This window comes from Dromiciops gliroides, chromosome 2 (assembly GCF_019393635.1).
Source record: "Dromiciops gliroides isolate mDroGli1 chromosome 2, mDroGli1.pri, whole genome shotgun sequence".
Taxonomy (NCBI): domain Eukaryota; kingdom Metazoa; phylum Chordata; class Mammalia; order Microbiotheria; family Microbiotheriidae; genus Dromiciops; species Dromiciops gliroides.
The window spans coordinates 76,510,624-76,529,256 of NC_057862.1; the positions used below are offsets into that span (position 1 = coordinate 76,510,624).

Below are 18,633 nucleotides of genomic sequence, written 5' to 3' on the forward strand. Positions count from 1 at the left end.
GAAAGGAGAGGAGATAAAGAACAGGTGACATCTCAGGCATTTACTCCATGATGGCATGGCCCCATGGCCTGACTCTTCTCTTCCCAGGCACACCCAGAAAACATTAGAGCTCCAGTTCTGGTCAAAGGGCAAGTACAGGAACGAGTTCAGTCTTTACAAAATGAAATACCTTTATTTCTGCAGTCAGCAGAGTGTGAAAAGTGGCAGTGACCTCAGTAAGAGCCCTGGGGGCCCTTCACCCCAAGAGCCCAGGGGTCTGCTTGTACCTTTAAGCTGTTACCCCCTTCTTTTCTCACACATCAGATAGGGGAGATGGTACACAATACCAATGCTGTCACCCAGACTGGGTCTGTAACAATCTTAGTTTTAGGCACAGGCTCTACCCCCACCTACAATCCTGGCACCATGGGTACTGGAACTTCTGTTAGCCTGAGTGAAGGGGCCTTTAGCCCTGGAGTTCTCCATGTCACACTGCTCATCTGGTGCCCAAAGGTGGAGCCCCTAGAATTCTGTGTGGTACAGGAAACCAGGCCCAACGACGTCTTTTGCTTCATGGTTCCAAAGAAGATCTCCCTAACCAATCCTTGTTCTGGGTTGAAAGAGATCTCCAGCCCCTGAAGACCATTGAGGAGGTAGGACCAGCCTGGAGGCCATCTGAACCCATGACCTAGCTCACACAGCTAGCACAGAGTCTGGGGCTGTTGACACATAGGGAGGGGGGTTCCAGGTCATCCCATTCCCATAGGGTAGATGACTAGAAGGCAGGAGGACACGAGTGAGCCAGTGTCTGCAAGAGAAGACAAAAACAGTTCTTGGGAAGGGCTCCAGGCCTTCATCAGTGGGGTTTCCAAGCGCTGGGTATAAGCTCCCATACCTCCCCAGTCCCAAAACATGGATCAGTAACTCTTCAGTGCCATCAGAGGAGCTAGCCATCCCCAGAAATGTCACTAGTGACATAAGTCATGGGCAGAAATAAAAGTGAAAGGATTAATAGGGGGAGAAAGTACAGAGAAAACTGATCCCTGTGCTCATAGTGGCTGTCCTTGGTGTACAGGATGACTGGACAGAGAGCAACAAGGGGAGGCACTTTTGTTGGGAAACAGTGACTTCCTTTATTTTGCCCCAAGGGGGCCCTGCTTGGCTTCTGAGCCTAGGGGTCTAAATCAAGGCCTGGTATCTACTCTTATCAGTCTAGTAGGCCTATTAATAACCATTCTCAAGAGCTGCTGCAGCCTAGGAAGAAGCCACATGTCCTTTATCTAAGGCAAGAGAATAATTTTAAGTAATAGCCCTCATCTAGTAACAGGCAACACCTCAGTGAATAGAGGGTGTCCCTCCCTCCACCCCCACCCCCCCCATGGGGGTCATTTCACTCTTTACCTTCTTGTGTTCACACCCAGGAACACCTTCCAGTTGTCTAAGCAGCCATAATTATAAGGATTCCTGAATACCTGTAGCCAAGTAAGGAAAAGTGTGCCCAGGGGGCCCCTTTACAGAAATCCCCACCCCTTCTTCCCTTTTAGACTCAGAGCGTTGGCCAATACTGGTCTCACCAGCTAGCGGCCCCTCCCCAGGCCTGTACTCACTTTGCCCTTCAGGGAGAGACGATGCCTCTCCTTCTTGTTGATGTGCCTTTCGATACTGGTCTCACCACGGCTGATGAGGACAGCATGCCACACTGTCAGAGCCCCCAAGGCCAGTGCCACAGAACTAAGAGGAAACAGCACTGGCATCTGTTCCTTGCAATGTTTCACAAAGAACACTTAAAACATTAAGACCGAGCCCCACTGTAGCAAGAGAAACCCCTCCTGGTAAAATTCAGCCCACGCCCACTACTTCAACTCTTTATTAATTTAAATCTAACTTAATAATTGAAAGAGATTTAAAAGGACCAATTAACTACCTCCCACTCCAGAAGAAAAAGGCAACGGTCATCACTTTATCGAGGAATACATGGGTAGCACTGATCTTGATGAATTCCACTGGGTGCCAGATCCTCAGGAATGTTCAGGTAAACGTTTACTTATGAACCATCCAACCTCCAGTGAGAAGGGGCTCGGGCCTGGCTGAATGACTAGTGGTAGTGAGCAACTGGATCTAAAGTCCATCTCACACTTGGACCCCGGGGACTTGTTGTTCAGAGCACCAACACAACAAGAGCCTTCTGTGCTGAGGAGATGTTGGTTTTTCCTATCTAACTCCCATACCACAGTTCTAGAGAATTCACAGTGAAATCCTAGTGTCTTGTGCCTTTATTTGTGCACATTGATGCTGCTTCTGCGCCCTCTTTAGCCTGGAGGAGAGAAGTCTTGGTGGCTACACATCTGCCCAAGTGGAAGAGGGATGAGACTTCTTGGCCCCGGGTGCCAAAACTAGCACCAATGGAAAGAAGCTGGAGGAAGGCAGGGTTCAGCTTGATACAAATCAGGAAAAGCTCCCTACGGTTTCTAAGCGGAGTGGGCTGGGCTCTGAAGATAGCCAGGTTCCCTACTGTCAGACATCTTGGAACACAGGCAGATTTCCTTTTTCAGGGAAGGGTCGGACTAAAGGGGTTCTAAGACCCTTCCTACTCAAACTGTTGGCTTTCAAGCTGAATTCTGGCCAGCCCAGACTATCTGTACCTTGTCTGATGTGGCTTCTGTGGGCCTATGGTGTTCTCTTGGAACCGGGCAAGGACAGGAGGTGTGGTCGGCCCCTAGACCTCAAGATGCGCCTGGCATTTGGCTTGCTTCTAGTTATAAAAGTCCCTGAATTTCACCTGGCTCAGATAACTCCTCCTAATTCGATTCTTATCAGCCTGTTCCTGAGGGTAGCACAGGTCGGCTACATGAACTTTAGGGAGTTGGCTCTTTTTCCTTTAAGCAATCACATTATCTGAACATGACTTATCCATGTTTATTCACAGCAATAAGTACAGTGTGAGGATGCACGACTGCTAAGAGACATGGAAAGGGTTTGGGCACGTTAGCCATGTTTTTTCTCTTTACAGAATTAAAGAGTCCGGAGGCAAGAGAAGTGGGGCAGTTTCTCCCAGGGTCTGTAGGGGAACCAAATAGGGATGGGTTTATTTCTATTTATTCTCTTCCCTGAGTAACAAGGTGTCCTATCAGGGAATAGTGGAGGTAGTTACCTGCACAAGAACCATAGGTAAACCAGGCTTTTGTGAGTCATCCTTTCCCGGAAGGAGAAAGCGGGTGGTGGGGTCTGGTGATATGTCTGAAACAAAGAGCAAGAGAACCTGAGTGTCTGTCCCTTAGCCCTATGCTGTTGCCAGCAAAGGCCCCAGCACCCACAGGCATGGCATTGGTCCAGGTTTTAGGCCAGAAAGAGACAGAAATAAAGCTAGAGATGAGTCAAGAAAGCAGCCAGATGGGTGGACAGAGCCCAGCAACATCATCACATGGACAAAACACTGGCCAGAGCAGGTCTGAACAAGACGGCAAAGCACAGGGGGGAAAGTTGGGCTCAGCCAGTAAGGTTTAGACAACACAGATGAGGCTCCAGGGGAAGCTATCTCACTGCCCCCCTCCCCCTTTTTTCCCCCAGTGTGATTACACTACATAACTACATCTCCAAGAGGTGGTAAGACCCCCAGCCTACCTGGCTGACTAGGGCGGGGAAAGGGAAGAAACAGTAGAGATGAAGGCACTTTATAAAGTATAAAACACAACGTAAAGGGTTCTTACTGGGATGAGGCATGAGGATTAGGGAGGTCTGATCACAGAGGAGTTTGAGATCTGCTCGGGATAAAGACTACTGAGGGGAGCCTCCCTTGGGAAGGTGCAGACCAGAGCCAGAAGACCCCAGTCTGTTTTCTGTCTCCAGACCCTGGAACCCCATTACACAGACCAACGACGACTCCGTGCTGCTCAGGCCAGCATCAAAGCAGAGCCTTTTCAGTTTGAAGAAGAAGTAATAGGACCAGATAGTCAGAAAAGGGGTTTGAAGATAGTAAAGTAGTAGACCAATCTAAGTTATTTGTGTAGGCCTGGCACCGCTCCCAGGGACCAGAGCCCAGTGCAGCTAGCCCCCCAGAGCACGCTATTCTACAGCCCCCTGAGGCCCCAGAACAAGCCAGGCCGGGGCTACCTCTGCAGACCTATGACCCCAGGCCTGAGCAGCAGGAGGCAGTAAGTGGGACGGCCCACCTGATTGGCAGCCACCTGTAGTTTGTTCCTGTCCAGCTGTTTCATTTTCTATGGGGATGGAAAATAGTTCTGGTTATATTCTCTGGCTTCGGATGGGAGCTTTGCTAGCCCCGCTCCAGAGGGATCGAACTCTCCTGTGCCACTGTCACCTGCCCTAAGGCTCTTCCACACCCCTCCGTCCCCACTGCTCACCTCGAGGGCAGCATAAGCTTCTCGGAACATATCCCAGCTGCCAAAGCTGCAGTAGACACAGCCCAGGGTCATGAAGAAGCAGAAGGAGAAGAAGTACCGGTGGTTGTAGTGGCCCACACAGTTGTTCAGCCAGGCTAGGAGCAAGGACTTAAGGAACAGGCTGGCCAGCAGTCTTCAGAGGTTCCCCTGGGGCCCAGGGGCCGACTGGGAATAGCCGAGGATAATGCTCCTTAGCTCCCTACGCCTGCACTTGTCACACCCAGAACAAGGAAGCTGACTCCTGAAGGCCAATCCCTCAATGACAATGTTTACTGGAGCCATGTGCTAGGTGGTGAGACAACTCTTCACCTAAGGCCATTATGGCATGCTGGGAATTATGATCCTGAGGAAAGGCAAGCTGTGCCTGCCATTCACCTTAATGTGATGGGGAGCATGACCTGTGCTCAGAAGAGAAGGAAGCGGGCCAAAGCAAGGGAACAGCATCCTTATCTCAGTCCTTTCTCTAGCTGAACTTCCCACAGAGCCTGTCCACTTCTGGGCTCATTTCTGTTCTCAAGGAAATCATCACTTAATTGGCTTCCAAGCCCCTTTTCCTCCTAAAAGATCATATTTTGCAGAGATAACCGTTGAGGCTACATTTCCCCAAAGCCTCCAGGCCTGTTTTTTGTCCTAGTAAAGGGCTATTTTCTTGAGAAAATATCATTTAGTCTTCCCTGTGTTTTTTCCTAAGTGTTTTAAAATACATTGGTAGCAGGTGGGAAGGAGGATGGGAAAGCTCCCGTGGCTTAAGAGGCCAAATAGCGAAGATAAGGGAGGGAACAGTCTGGCTGGGCATGGCTGGACTCAAGGAGCCTTGGTCAAAGGATACGGCAGTGATGATCCATTTTCAGCACACACCTGGAAGGAGGAACAGGGCTTTGCATTACTACGGAGCAGAATACAAAGAGGCTACTCCCACTTGTGCTCAACAAGGGTTGACATTTTTAGGAATTGTATTAGTTTGCCCCTAACATGTCTGACTCTAGGTAGAGGGCAAGTAACGAGGCCAAAAGCAAGCCAAGGAAACGGAGAGAGGATGATGAAGGCCAACCTGTTACAGATGCTGCAGTGGTGTGTCCGTGCTGGTTTGGGATAAATGCACTTCTTGCAGATGGATACAGTAGCAAGGTCTGTCTTAGCCTGTATTAGGAGAGAACTAGTCAGGGCCTCAGATTTTAGTTACTGAAGGAAATCAATGGCAATGGAGACTTATTGAAGAGTTCTGTCCTCAACCCATGCTGCCCCTTTGCTAGGATTCTAGGTTTCCTGTCCCATCAGCTTTGCCCTGGTGTCCTGCTGTGCCTTCTCTGAGCCCTACCTGGGGTGGGTATCCAGGAGGGGTGGTGATGGCCTGGTAGTAGTGGAAGACGATGAGGATGAGGTTCCAGTGACTGTAGACAAAGTGCCAGCAGATTCGGGGCACTGAGTAAGTATGAAGGATCAGGGGCAAGACACACAGGTAGGCAATGGCCACAATGGAGCTGGTCAGCACAATCACCAGGGCCACAAAGACCTGCCAATGACAGGAAGTCAACACTCAGCTGCTACTGGAGTATGGAAAGATAGCGAGCGCCCCACATTTATAGCACAAGAGGAAGAAAAAAAAAAGAACCTTGTTTTGTAAAGGTTTTTTTACAGTCTGCCAATCCATCCAGCCCCATCCTTCCACCCAAGCGGTCACAGTATCTTGTCATGCTAACCCCAAACCACAGAATCCTGGCGACACTCACCACCCCAAACCAGCGGATCACATTGTCAACGATCCAATACACAGGCTCAAAAGCAGAGTCAATGGCAGTGTCACTGCCCCCAAAGGAGTTGTAGAGTAGGGAACGCAGACAAACTTTTCCATAGCGCCAACGAAGTACAAGGTTCCGAAGTAACGGTGGGCATCGGCGTCTGTAGCCCAGGAGGAGAAGCAAACGCAAGCATAGGCGTGCTGGCCCCAGCAATAAGGACCGACGACTTCGCATGGCCTCCTACAGCAAGATAAATAGCAGATGAACATCCAAACTCCTGGGTCTCACCAGGCAAATCGACAGATAAGGACCTTCTTAGGTCATGCTTGGCCTGCCTCTAATGACTTACCTATCCCAATCACTGCAAGATAGAGGTCCCCAGCTTAAGTCTGGAGAATCAAACTTAATTGAATACATGAACACAACAGCAACTCACATTTGTAACAACTAGCACTACAAATGCAAACTCTTGACAACTCTGAGGTAAGTGATACAAATATTATTTTGCCTACTTTCCAATTAAAGAAACAGGCTTGAAGGTAAAGTAGCTTAACTAGAATCACATCTAAGTTAGGATTTGAATCCAGATCCAAGTCCAGCATTTTTTCCATTACTCTTAACACAAGAAAGCTGTAAGTCTGGCTGTTATATCAAGAGGGACAGAAAAGAATTACCAGCCCCAAGCACAATCTTCCTCTGGATTTCTCTGTAGAATAGGAACCAAGAGGGTGGACAAACAACAAGAACAAACCACTCAAGTGCCTTACCACCGCAAGGACAGTAGAGGACAAGGCCTGTTGGCTGCAGCAACGGCAGAGCTGTCAAGGAAGCTGCCTCTCCTGTCTACCCACCCCCCCCCTTCCCCACTCCTAATGCTTTCCACTCCTGGATGACCAACCCTTTTTAGCTAAAACTAGCCAGACATCAGGATGTGAAACCTTTCTGGAGTAGGTCCAGCTCCTAGATCTTTGATGCCATCTGTCCCTGGAGAAAGCTATCAGTTCTCATCTTCAGGACTGCTATTACAGGCTCAGCAACCTCAGCCTGGCAGCATGAAATCCCCAAACTTTGCACCTTCCAATCTCCCCATTCAGTTGGTCCCAACTATCATGTGATGTTAAATAACTCATACAGCACTTCGTGATTACAAAGAGGCCTCTCCGTTGATCTTCAAAACATCACTATGAAGAGCAGCTAGGTGGCGCAGTGGATAAAGGGCTGGTCCTCAATTCAAGAGGACCTGAGTTCAAATTCAGTCTCAGGTACTTGACACTTATTAGCTGTGTGACCCTGGGCAAGTAACTTAATCCTCATTGCCCCCGAAAAAAGGGGAAAAAACATCACTAGAACATAGGGAGAATAAATACACTTGTCCCCATTTTACAGACTCAAAGAGGTTAAGGGACTGCCCCAAGATCATCCAGCCAGGAAGTGGCATGGCCCAACTTCAAGTCCAGGTCTTATGATTCCAGTTCCTGTATTCTTTCTCCTGCCTCTTCTGTAACTCGAACTTTGACACCTTCTAGTCTCCCTATTCAGAGGCTGAGACCACCAAACTATGGGTAGTAAGATGATGCCACTTCCAACCTAGAAGTGATATATATGGGGGATACCATGTATTTAAAGGTTGCCTGTGTCCTGTTACTCAGGCTTGGGTCCTTGAGAACATAATCTGGCCTGTGAAGCTTAGTCCTTCCCTGCACTAGTTCCAAGTTAACCTAACAATCCTCTCCCCTCCTCTTTTGTCCCAAGCAGAAATGCCTTCTCTACAGTGATTGCCCCTCACAGGCCTGCCTCTTAGCTTATCTCCCCAGCACTCCAAATGTTTTAATATCCTCAAAAGTCTTCCTTCTCTCTGGCTGTGCAATAACAAATAGCAATGGAAGGAGGAAAGATGCCTAATCAATATTTGTAACTAGACTTCTGTGGATACCTACACCAATTTTGTGAACAGAGTTGTCTATTAGTGAAGAGCAGATTATCTGATTTGTCATGTGGGAGGCTGGAAGGTGCTGCTTTGCTCTCAACTCCTGTTGATTTATTTATTTAGTATGAAGTCTGAAACCCAAAAGAAACTGGAGGAGGTCACTGCATATCTAGGCACGGTTTCAGTTCAGTAACTGGATCACCATCCCTTCCTCCCATCCAAGAAAAGCCTTTAAACACAAATATTCCATCTTCTATTCCTGCACCTGCCCAAGGAAAAGTTTAAGACAGACAATGAAGTGAGGAAGAAGGGAGGAAAGGAGAGAGAAGAGAGGAGAGGTGGGGAGAGGGGAGAAGGAAGAGAGGAGAGGAGAGGAGAGAGGGAAGAGGAGGTACTGCTCTGGTCAGAACCTTGAAGCAGTCAGAAGTGATGCTGCCCATCAGCAGTATGGATCAAGAAGCTCCCCCACTCCCTGACACCAGGGCAATCAGGAATAAAATAGTATAGAAAACGTAGGAACTTTGAAACTCCTTCAAGATGCAGCTCAAATCCCATCTTCTGTTGGAGGCCTTTTCTGGTCCACCTACTCCAATTCCTGCCTTCCCTCTGATATTTCTTTCTATCTACCCTGTTTAGATCTTGGTAGGTACCTTACATAGATCCTGCATTAGAATGTGAGATCCTTGAGGACAGGAATAATGTTTTTGCTCTGTATGCCCATCACAGCCTGGCACATAAGTGCTTAATAAATACTCATTGACTAACAAGCTTGCCTCTATTGTCATTTGCTTTCAAGTGTGAATTTCCAGAATAAGCAGGAATATTCAAAAGCAAACAAACAAAACCCCTGCATTTTGAAACTAAGCAAAAACTTTAAATCTCATTGTGGATTATATACATTACAGCTCCTTTTCAAAGGTACAGATAATAACAAATGGTCTATATTGTTTAAAATAACTTTTCTTAAAAGCATTGGTGACCTTCCTAACGGAAATAAATTTAAACAGCACTAACCCTAAAGCTCTCCATTCCTCTAATATCAGGACGACCAGAAGCCCTCCTTCACGGATTGTAAACTCAACGAAGTTATCTCTTGAATCAGTTTCTGATCTCTACCCACAGAACAATCGCGTCTCAGTCCCTAAACTTGCCATCCTCCATGTAATGTCCCCGCTGTCTTTACATTTGCTGGAGAGGTTTCCATTTAGGACAGGGGGAAGGGCAGGGAGGACGGGAGTGTTATCCACCCATCTGTTCCTTCTAGAGCCACCACCCCAGAGAGACAAATGTTTGGGGATGCAAAGGTCCACGGATAATTCATTGGCTAAAGTGTCTAAGGATGCAGGGCTCTCCCTTCAAATAGTGGGGTTGGAGGTGACAGCACAACAGAAAGGTCCCTGACCAAAGGCAAAACTTTCTTGGGGGCCCGCGGGTAGGCAGGGGCGTCCAAGAGCAAATCGGGGGGGGGGGGGGAGGGGGGCAACGACGTGCCAAGTCAACATTTAACCAAGCTCTGGGCCGGAAGGTTCACGTCCCACCCTTGGGCAGCTACAGCCAACCCCGTCTGCCAGGTAAGGAAGCAGGTGCAATTAAGCCGCTTTCCATCAGAGTCAGGAAGGCGGGGGGAGGGGAAGGAGAATAAAGAAGCCCCTCCACCTTATTACACATACTCCCCCTCCCAGGGACTTGGAACTATCCCGTAAGGACGAAGCCCCCACCTCGAGGAGCGGGAGGGCAGAGGCGCGCTCCCTGACCCTTCTCGCGCCCCGTATTTCCACGCCCCTCGCGGCCGGGGGCCCGAGATCCCGAAGGAAAGGAAAGAGGTGGAGGAGGCGGTTGAGACCCCGGAGACCCCTTTACCTCCTGCTTGGCGGGCAACAACCCGGTCGAACCCCGAAGCCTGCACGGGTCACAGCAGCCTCTGCCGTAGCTGATCCCGGCCCCAATCAGCCAGACCCACCATCCCCAGCCCCCACCGGCAGCGGCGCCAGGACCGCTACCACCCCGGCCTCCCCTACGGCGCAGGCGTGGGAAGCCCGGCGCCCCGCCCCCTTTTTCCTTCTCCCGAGGCACCCTGGGAGCTGAAGTTTTAGGAAGAGAGGGAAGTCACTGAGGAGGCTCCGGAGAAGCCACGTGGTGGCCCGCCAATTGGTAGGTCTGTCACTTAGGCCCAATGGAGTGGTCATCGGCCTCCCGCAATGGCTGTTGGGAGGTTGTGGCTATGGCGCCGCCGTTGAGGTACTGCGTCCCAGGTGAGTGAGGCGGCAGGGAAGGGAGGCCGGAGCCTCGAGCTGCCGCGGAGGGCCCGGTTGTCCGGGTGGCTCTGTGGGCCGGGATCCGGATGGGAGAGATTGGACACTGCGTTTGTCTTCCGCAGGCGAGCGACTGTGTAACTTGGAGGAGGCCAGCCCCGGCAGCGGCACCTATACCCGGCACGGCTACATCTTCTCCTCGCTCTCCGGCTGCCTGGTGAAGACGAGCGACAACGGCGAGGTGAGGCCAGCCGCGCCCCCGGCGCCGGCCTCTAGCGATGGGCGCAGCCCGGGAGGCCTTTGCACCCCCAAAGCCTGCCTGCCCATGGCCAGTCACCAGGTGGAGCCCGTGGCCTTTAGCCCCACTGAATCCTCCCTGTGGCCCGAGAGCCTCGGTCCCCCGGCTGGTGCTGAGCAGAGCTCGTGAACCTACCCTTTGTCTCCTCCGCAGCTTCCGGTGGTGTCAGTGACCAGAGAGACCGAATCCCAGTTGCTGCCAGATGTGGGAACGATCGTAACCTGTAAGGTACGGGGCCGCCAGCCACCAGGTCCAGGGCTTTCCGTCCATCCCCATCTGATAGTAGTGTTCAGGACAGGGATCGGCAGTTCTGACGTTTGTGTCATTGTGTTGCCTTTTTTAAGTATAAAAAACCGCTTACAGGGAACTTGTTTTCCTACTCAGTAAGGATTCCCCGTTCTGAACTCTAAAAGCTGGAGGTTCATGCTTTAGAGACAGAAAGCAAGAATTCTTACTATTCAGAGCTTCTAGCACTTTTAAGAGAAGGACGAATATATGAAGGGGCGGGGAGAGAATGGAGGGAAATACAGTTAACAGTAGTAACAGAAAAGAATTTAAAAGCAAATTTGTCCAATAAAGGCCTCATTTCTCAAACATGTAGAGAACTGAGGTCAAATTTATTAAAAATAGAAGCCATTCCTCAATTGACAAATGATCAGAAGATATGAACAGTTTTCAGATGAAATAATGAAAGCTATCTATAGCCAGGTGAAAAAAATACTCTAATACACCATTGATTGGAAAGATGCAAATCAAAACTATTCTGGGGTACTACTAATGCCTACTAAATTGGATAATAGGACAGCTGAGGAAAATGACATATTGTAGGGGATATGAGGAAAATGAGACATTAATACATTGGGGGTTTTTTTGGTGAGGCAATTGGGGTTAAATGACTTGCCCAGGGTCACACAGCTAGTAAGTGTTGTGTCTGAGGTGGGATTTGAACTCAGGTTTTCCTGAATCAAGAGCCAGTGCTTTATCCACTGTGCCACCTAGCTGCCCCATAATTAATACATTGTTGATAGAGTTGTGAACTGATTCAGCCATTCTGTAGAGCAATTTGGAACTATACCCAGATGACTATAAAACCATGCATACTCTGTGACCTAGCAATACCACTACTAGGGGGCAGCTAGGTGGCCGAGTGGATAAAGCATCTACCCTGGTTCAGGAGTTCAAATCCGGCCTCAGACACTTGACACTTAGTAGCTGTGTGACCCTGGGCAAGTCACAACCCTCATTGACCTGCAAAAAGAAAAAAAAAGTACTACTACTAGGTCTGTATACCAAAAGAGCTTGAAAAAAGAAAAAAGGAAAAGGACCTATATGTACCAAAAATATTTATAGCAGCTCTTTTATGGTGGCAAAGAATTGGAAATTGAGGGGATGCCCATCAATTGGAGAATGGCTGAACAAATTGTTGTATGTGATTATGATAGGATACTGTTGTACTATAAGAAATGATGAGCAGGGTTGTTTCCAAAAAACCCAGAAAATCATTACATGAGCTGATACAAAGTGAAATGTACTGTGCACAAAGTAACAGCAATATTGTAAGATGATCAGCTGTGAATGCCTTAGCTCTTCTCCACAATAAAGTGATCCAAGATGTCAAGATAATGGAATGTGATAGATGAGATTTGGCAGATACTCAGGAGTCCACCTGAGTATATTACTGGCTGATTTGACTGGATTAGTAGTTGACTAGATTCTAATCACATCTGGCTGGTACTTGAGAGTACCTAGGTGGCACAGTACATAGAGCACCGGCCCTGGATTCAGGAGTACCTGAGTTCAAATCTGGCCTCAGACACTTAACACTTACTGGCTGTGTGACCCTGGGCAAGTCACTTAACCCCAGTTGCCTCACTTAAAAAAAATAAATAAATTACACAAAGACAACTCTGAAGAACTTAGGATGGAAAATGTTATCCATCCCCAGAGAAAGAACTGATGGTGTCTGAATACAGATTGAAGTGCTTTTTTTTTTTTTTTTTTGCAGGGCAGTGAGGGTTAAGTGACTTGACCAGGGTCACACAGCTAGTAAGTGTCAAGTGCCTGAGGCCAGATTTGAACTTAGGTACTCCTGAATCCAGGACCAGAACTTTATCCACCAGAACTGCCCCCAGCATTTTTTTTTTACTTTATTTTCCTGGAGTTTTTTTTGTCTGTTTTCTTTTACAATATGACTAATATGGAAATGTTTCACATGACTATATATGATCCAAGATAACTCTGAAGGGCTTATGATGAAAAATGCTTTTCATCCACAGAGAAAGAACTGATGGTGTCTGAATACAGACTGAAGCATAATTTTTTAAAATTTATTTTCCTTAAATTTTTTTTGTTTATATTTTCTTTCACAACATGACTAATATGATAAGAATTGCTTGCCTTCTCAAAGTGGGGTGGGGAGGGAGGAAGGGAGAGAATTTGGAACACAAAATTTTTTAAATGGATGTTCAAATTTTGGGGGTTTTTTACATTTAATTGGGGGAAAACAAGATGCTAAACAAAAAAAGAAAAAAGGACATATAAATTAATCCTGTGTCACTAAAGCTTCTCTAAGTTGAAGGCTAGAGGAAAGTTAAGTATCGGGGCAGCTAGGTGGAGCAGTGGATAAAGCACAGGCACTGGATTCAGGAGGACCTGAGTTCAAATCCAACCTCAGATACTTGGCACTAGCTGTGTGACCCTGGGCAAGTCACTTAACCCCCATTTGCCCCACCAAAAAAAAAAAAGAAAAGAAAAAAGTAAAGTATCTTAATAAATAGCCAAAGCAGAAGAGTAATGTTGAGCTAAACTGAAGAGCAATTCAGGGCAGCTAGGTGGTACAGTGGGTAAAGCACTGGCCCTGAATTAAGGAGGACCTGAATCCAACCTCAGACACTTGACATTTACTAGCTGTGTGACCTTGGGCAAGTCACTTAACCCTCACTGCCCTGCGGGCCCCCCCCCCCAAAAAAAAAGAGCACGAGTTGTTCTGACTACATTTGCTCTGCCTACCTAGACTGAAGAGCAGTGGTAGTAATTCACTTTTATACAGCATGTTCCAAAAGGCATAGTGAAGTTTTAAGCTTTAAAAGGTTCCTGTGTCCAAGTTTTAATAACTTAAAACTTCACTAAGACTTTCAGAATACTATGTATAACATTTTGCAGTTTATAAAATGTGTTCTATACATTCTCATTCAAATGCTCACAAGAACTCAGTGAGATAGTGCAAGTATCACAGTCTTCATTTTACAAATGAAAAGATAGCATACGGCATTTCAGAGTTTTAAGTCTACATTCCCGATTCTTTAGGGGGTCCCAAAAGGCCCATGGATCAATTGTTCAAGGATCCAAGCTTGCTGGGATGCCCTACACTTGTATAATAATGCCTTTATGCTTTTCAGCATGCTTTCAGATGATTTCAGTTGATATTCTGAAATCGAAAGGGCCGAGATTACTTTTCTCAAATTATTAATGGGAAAACTGAAACAGATTAAGTGACTTGCCCAAGTAACCCACATAGTAGTAGGATAGCTAAAGGTAGAACCTACTTCCCTTAATTCCTAGTTTAGGACTCTGCCATATATCACCAGAATTTCTTTATCTGGCAGCTGCTAATATTTTTAATCCATCTCTTCTCTTCTCTACGGCACAGGTCTCCAGCATTAATTCTCGCTTTGCCAAAGTACATATCTTATATGTGGGATCCACACCACTCAAGAACTCCTTTAGAGGAACTATCAGGTAGGAAGCTTTTAAATTTCCTTTATTTTTGCCTCAAAATAGTTTGGGATTTTAAACAAAATACTACAGATCTCCATTCACCATATTTCTTTTCCACATCTCAGTCTTCCTTTCTCTGTGATCTCCCTTTTGTTTCACAGAGGAAGTTTGGATCAGGGTAGTAAATTTGACTTAAGTAGGTGTTTGGCAAGCATCAGGATGATATGTACCCAACCAGAGGTGATTTTGAATGTGTTAGGGCACTTTTTCCCTTAAAGATCACATGTAGGGGCAGCTAGGTGGCACAGTGGATAGAGCACTGGCCCTGGATTCAGGAGGACCTGAGTTCAAATCCAGCCTCAGACACTTGACACTTACTAGCTTACTAACCCCAATTGCCTCACCAAAAAAAAAAAAAAAAAGATTACATGTAACTACAGCTGTAATAGGCCAGCCCTAATGTTTATTTAAAATGAACAAGTTATTGGGTAGGGTTGTTTTCCTCAGTTTCCCATTGAAAAGGAGACAAAAATCATTTTTCATGGAGGCAGTTTGATCTCTGGATGTCTCTTCCATCCTAGTATTCTGTATAGCTCTTCACTCATTGTCTAGCAGCTCATTCCTGGAGCAGCTGATAAATTTCCTTATATCTTCCCATGTATAAGCTGTCCTGAAACTTCCTTCTCCCCAGACCCAGTCCTGGGAACAATGCTGGCTATTCTATGTGGGCTTCTGGTAGATCTTATCCCAAGGTGTAAACCTTGGGGTGTGTTTCCATCTTGTGCCTCTGGGTGGCAGTTAAATAACAAATATGACTCATCCCAACTCCTGCAGCTTCTCTGGCTCTTCCCCAGCCAACGCTCTAGAAAACAAGTAGTTGCTTCTCTTGAAGAATGATTATTTCTATTATTATTATTATTATTTCCTTGTAGGAAGGAAGATGTTCGAGCTACTGAAAAAGACAAGGTAATGACTTACAGAGAGGAAATCTCAAAGTTCCTATTGTCATAACTAATTTCAAAGACCATATTGGAGGAATGAAAGAGCCCCATGGTGATATTAAAGTTGTCATCTTTTTGCTACTGTAATGGCTTCCCCTCTTCCCACACTGCCCCCCAAGTCCTTTTCTCCCTGTGAATGTTTTGTTTATTGACCAGAGAGGAGCAGTTTGCACTGTCTTCTCATTTGGATTCATCTTTCTAGAATATTTACTAACATTTCTGCAAACTTAACTATGGGTTCTGACTCTAAGCCAGATATGGGAGCTTTTAGCTAAGTCAGAATCCTAAGGCCCAGGAGGCTAAACACTGCAAATTTTTAAACATATACTTTGTTCCTTTAAGAGTAAAAGGGATGGGGGGGGGGGGGGCGGAGAATAAAAGGGGATAGTGCAGTGGATAGAGCACCGGCCCTGGAGTCAGGAGGACCTGAGCTCAAATCCAGCCTCAGACACTTAACACCTACTTGATGTGTGACCCTGGGCAAGTCACTTAACCCCAATTGCCTCACCAAAAAAAAAAAAAGTGAAAGGGATTGGGGCAGCTAGGTGGTATAGTAAAGCACCGGCCCTGGATTCAGGAGGACCTGATTTCAAATCCAGTCTTAGACACTTGACACTTACTAGCTGTGTGACCCTGGGTAAGTCACTTAACCCTCATTGCCCCACCAAAAAAAAAAAAAAGAGTAAAAGGGATTAAGATGTGTAAAATGTGACTTCTACCCTCTGGGTGAGAATAAGCAGGATTCACATTAAATAGTTAATTCCAAAGCAAAGCAAATAGATCCATTTGCTAACTTTATATGGTACCTGCTGTCTCTGGGAATCAGGAAAATCTATACAAAGAAGCGCTCCATTCATTTCAGTGAACAGTGTCTGTTGGATCTGTACTGTGCTAGAAGCACCTGCTCACAGGTCAGCCAGCTTCACATTCACAGCCTCAGCATTCTCTTGGACTCCTTACTTGTCCTCACTGTACATGGCCAGACTTTGCCTTTTATACCCCTACAGCATCTCTTACTTTGCCCTGTTTCCTACTCACACAGCCTTCAGTCCTTGCCTTTAACGCACACACACACACACACACACACACACACACACACACACACACACTCTTACCCTCTATTCAGATGAGTTTCCTAAATGCCAAGTCTGACCATGTTATTCCCCTATTCAGTAATCTTCATTGGTTCCCTGTTGCCCATAGGATAAATGGCTATGTTTGGCTTACTACGTGAAGCCTTTCCTGATATCCACAGTTGCTAGTGCCTTCTGCCAAAAATTACCTTATGTTCATTTTATATATATATATATATTTTGTATATAGATGTGTATGTCCTTCCTCCCCGAGAATCTAAGCAGTCTAGGGCAAGGGCTGTTATTTTTATCTTTGTAGTCCTAGAACCACATCCAACATATGTTAGGTGCTTAATAAGTTGTTAATTATTTCTTTCCTTGCAGGTTGAAATATATAAAAGTTTCCGCCCAGGTGACATTGTGCTGGCTAAAGTGGTATCCTTTATTCCTGTACACATCAATGTTTTATAAAGGAAAGAGGAGTTGTAGTTAGGAGAGTCTAAGTGGCAAAAGAGGGAAGCATTTGGGGCAGCTAGGTGGTGCAGTGGATAGAGCACCAGCCCTGGATTCAGGAGGACCCGGGTTCAAATGTGGCCTCAGATACTTGACACTAGTTGTGTGACCCTGGGCAAGTCACTTAACCCCAATTGCCTCACCAAAGATAAAAAGAGAGAGAGAAGCATTTTCCCCACTGAGTGGAAAAGGCTTTTTGGCTTGACATCTTTTCCTTAACCAAACGCATATGACTAGATTTCCCTAGGTGATGCACAGTCCAACTACCTACTGACAACTGCAGAAAATGAGCTGGGAGTGGTGGTGGCCCACAGTGAATCAGGTGAATCAGAGCTGCTTCATCCCACTAAAAGCCGTGCCTGTTTCTCCCTCTTGGTGCAGAGGTTTAGGACAAAAATGTTTTCTTTTCTCTCATCTGCCTTTTGAATTATCTAGCATATGGCACTGGGGTAGCTGTTTTTGAAGTTGTGGTAAATCCTGCTGTTAATGTAGGGGTATAAGAGCCATTCACTGGAATGGTGAGATACTGGAATAAGTAGCATGAAGATGCCGTGATTGACTCAGAACTTTTCTCCTGCAGGTGTCCAGATGGTGCCCATCAGCTGGTGTGAGATGCAGTGCCCTAGAACACACACCAAAGAATTCCGCAAAGTAGCTCGAGTACAGCCTGAGTTCCTGCAGACATAGGTAGCTACATCATTTCCCCATATTGGGGACATCTTGTTTCCTACTGTCCACAAATGATCAAAACAAAAAGACCTTGAGCTTACCAAAAATCATATTTGGAAATAACTGCCTGAAGCTTCCACTGTATATGGACGATTATTGCTATGAACCTTTCACCACAAATCCCACAGATGAACTTTTTCCCCTTTGAGATGCCAACAAAAAATTGTGTGATGTTGGAAGTAGCCAACAAAATGGTTTCCCGTTCCTTCCCTACTCCTCTGATAGTGCTGTAAATGTGGCTTATTTGTTTTCCTTTAGACAAATAAAGCATTTTTTACTAAAAGACTTTTCTGATCCCAGGAGTCCTAGAAGCCTTTCAGTGTCCAGCTGAGGAGTTGGGATTTATTTAGTAGAAAACAGGGAGTCATTTACAGTTTTTGAAGCAGTGGATAACAAATTCAGTTACAATGGAAAGAAAATAAAGTCAAGGAAAACCATTAGAAGACTATTGTAGTAGTCCTACTGACAAGTAGGGCTTTCCTGAATAAAGATTGTGACATGGGAATGGATAGTACTATACGAACACAAGTTTCTTACTTTCTAATCCTTTTTCTAGATGCCATGAAAATGATACCTCCATTCATATTGTTTCATAGCATAATTCTCAAAGTTGTGGCTTGTTCCATGCATCACATCTGAGGTTTGGTGGCATTGGACTGCCCTGTGGAGAGGCAACTAACTTTATTTCACTGGTAAACTGGCTCCGTCTGTCCTGCACCTAGCTGTTAAAGCCATTTTCCTCAATCACAGGTCTCACCGTATCACCTCTGGCTCCCTTGCAGTCACCTGCAGAGCAAATAGAAAACCCTATTGGGTATCCAACACCTTTTGTAACCTTTTTCCTACCTCTCCACCCCAACCTGACATCTGTCCAGTGTTTCCAAGCCTCCAAATGCTCTTCAGTCCAGTGACCTCGGCTTCTTTTCTATTCCTCCAATAGAAGACTCTTACCTCTCAACACTTCATCTACTTTCCCATGCATCCTAGCTCCTAAAAGAAACCTTT

The 18,633-nt window shown here is 46.3% G+C and overlaps 2 protein-coding genes across 4 annotated transcripts; one reads left to right on the forward strand and one right to left on the reverse strand.

Moving 5' to 3' along the window:
- Positions 1-145: 145 nt before the first annotated feature.
- On the reverse strand, positions 146-10,037 carry ZDHHC16 (zinc finger DHHC-type palmitoyltransferase 16). 3 transcript variants are annotated; one of them, XM_043984552.1, is made up of 11 exons: positions 9,906-10,037; positions 6,110-6,358; positions 5,698-5,892; positions 5,431-5,519; positions 5,209-5,237; positions 4,341-4,474; positions 4,149-4,196; positions 3,131-3,216; positions 1,587-1,710; positions 1,381-1,451; positions 146-787 (listed from the first exon to the last, which is right to left on the reverse strand). In XM_043984552.1, exons 2-11 carry the CDS (start codon positions 6,350-6,352, stop codon positions 673-675), a joined length of 1,134 nt encoding a protein of 377 aa, XP_043840487.1. In that variant the 5' UTR covers positions 6,353-6,358; positions 9,906-10,037; the 3' UTR covers positions 146-672. The 3 variants fall into 3 exon arrangements, with proteins under 3 accessions (XP_043840487.1, XP_043840488.1, XP_043840489.1); XM_043984553.1 differs by lacking the exon at positions 4,149-4,196; XM_043984554.1 differs by lacking the exon at positions 1,381-1,451.
- Positions 10,031-17,911, forward strand: EXOSC1 (exosome component 1). Its single transcript, XM_043984558.1, has 8 exons — positions 10,031-10,297; positions 10,423-10,538; positions 10,749-10,823; positions 14,245-14,333; positions 15,245-15,278; positions 16,771-16,821; positions 17,137-17,221; positions 17,480-17,911. The coding sequence occupies exons 1-8, from the start codon at positions 10,219-10,221 to the stop codon at positions 17,584-17,586; spliced, it is 636 nt and encodes a 211-aa protein (XP_043840493.1). The 5' UTR covers positions 10,031-10,218; the 3' UTR covers positions 17,587-17,911.
- The last annotated feature ends 722 nt before the right edge of the window (positions 17,912-18,633 follow it).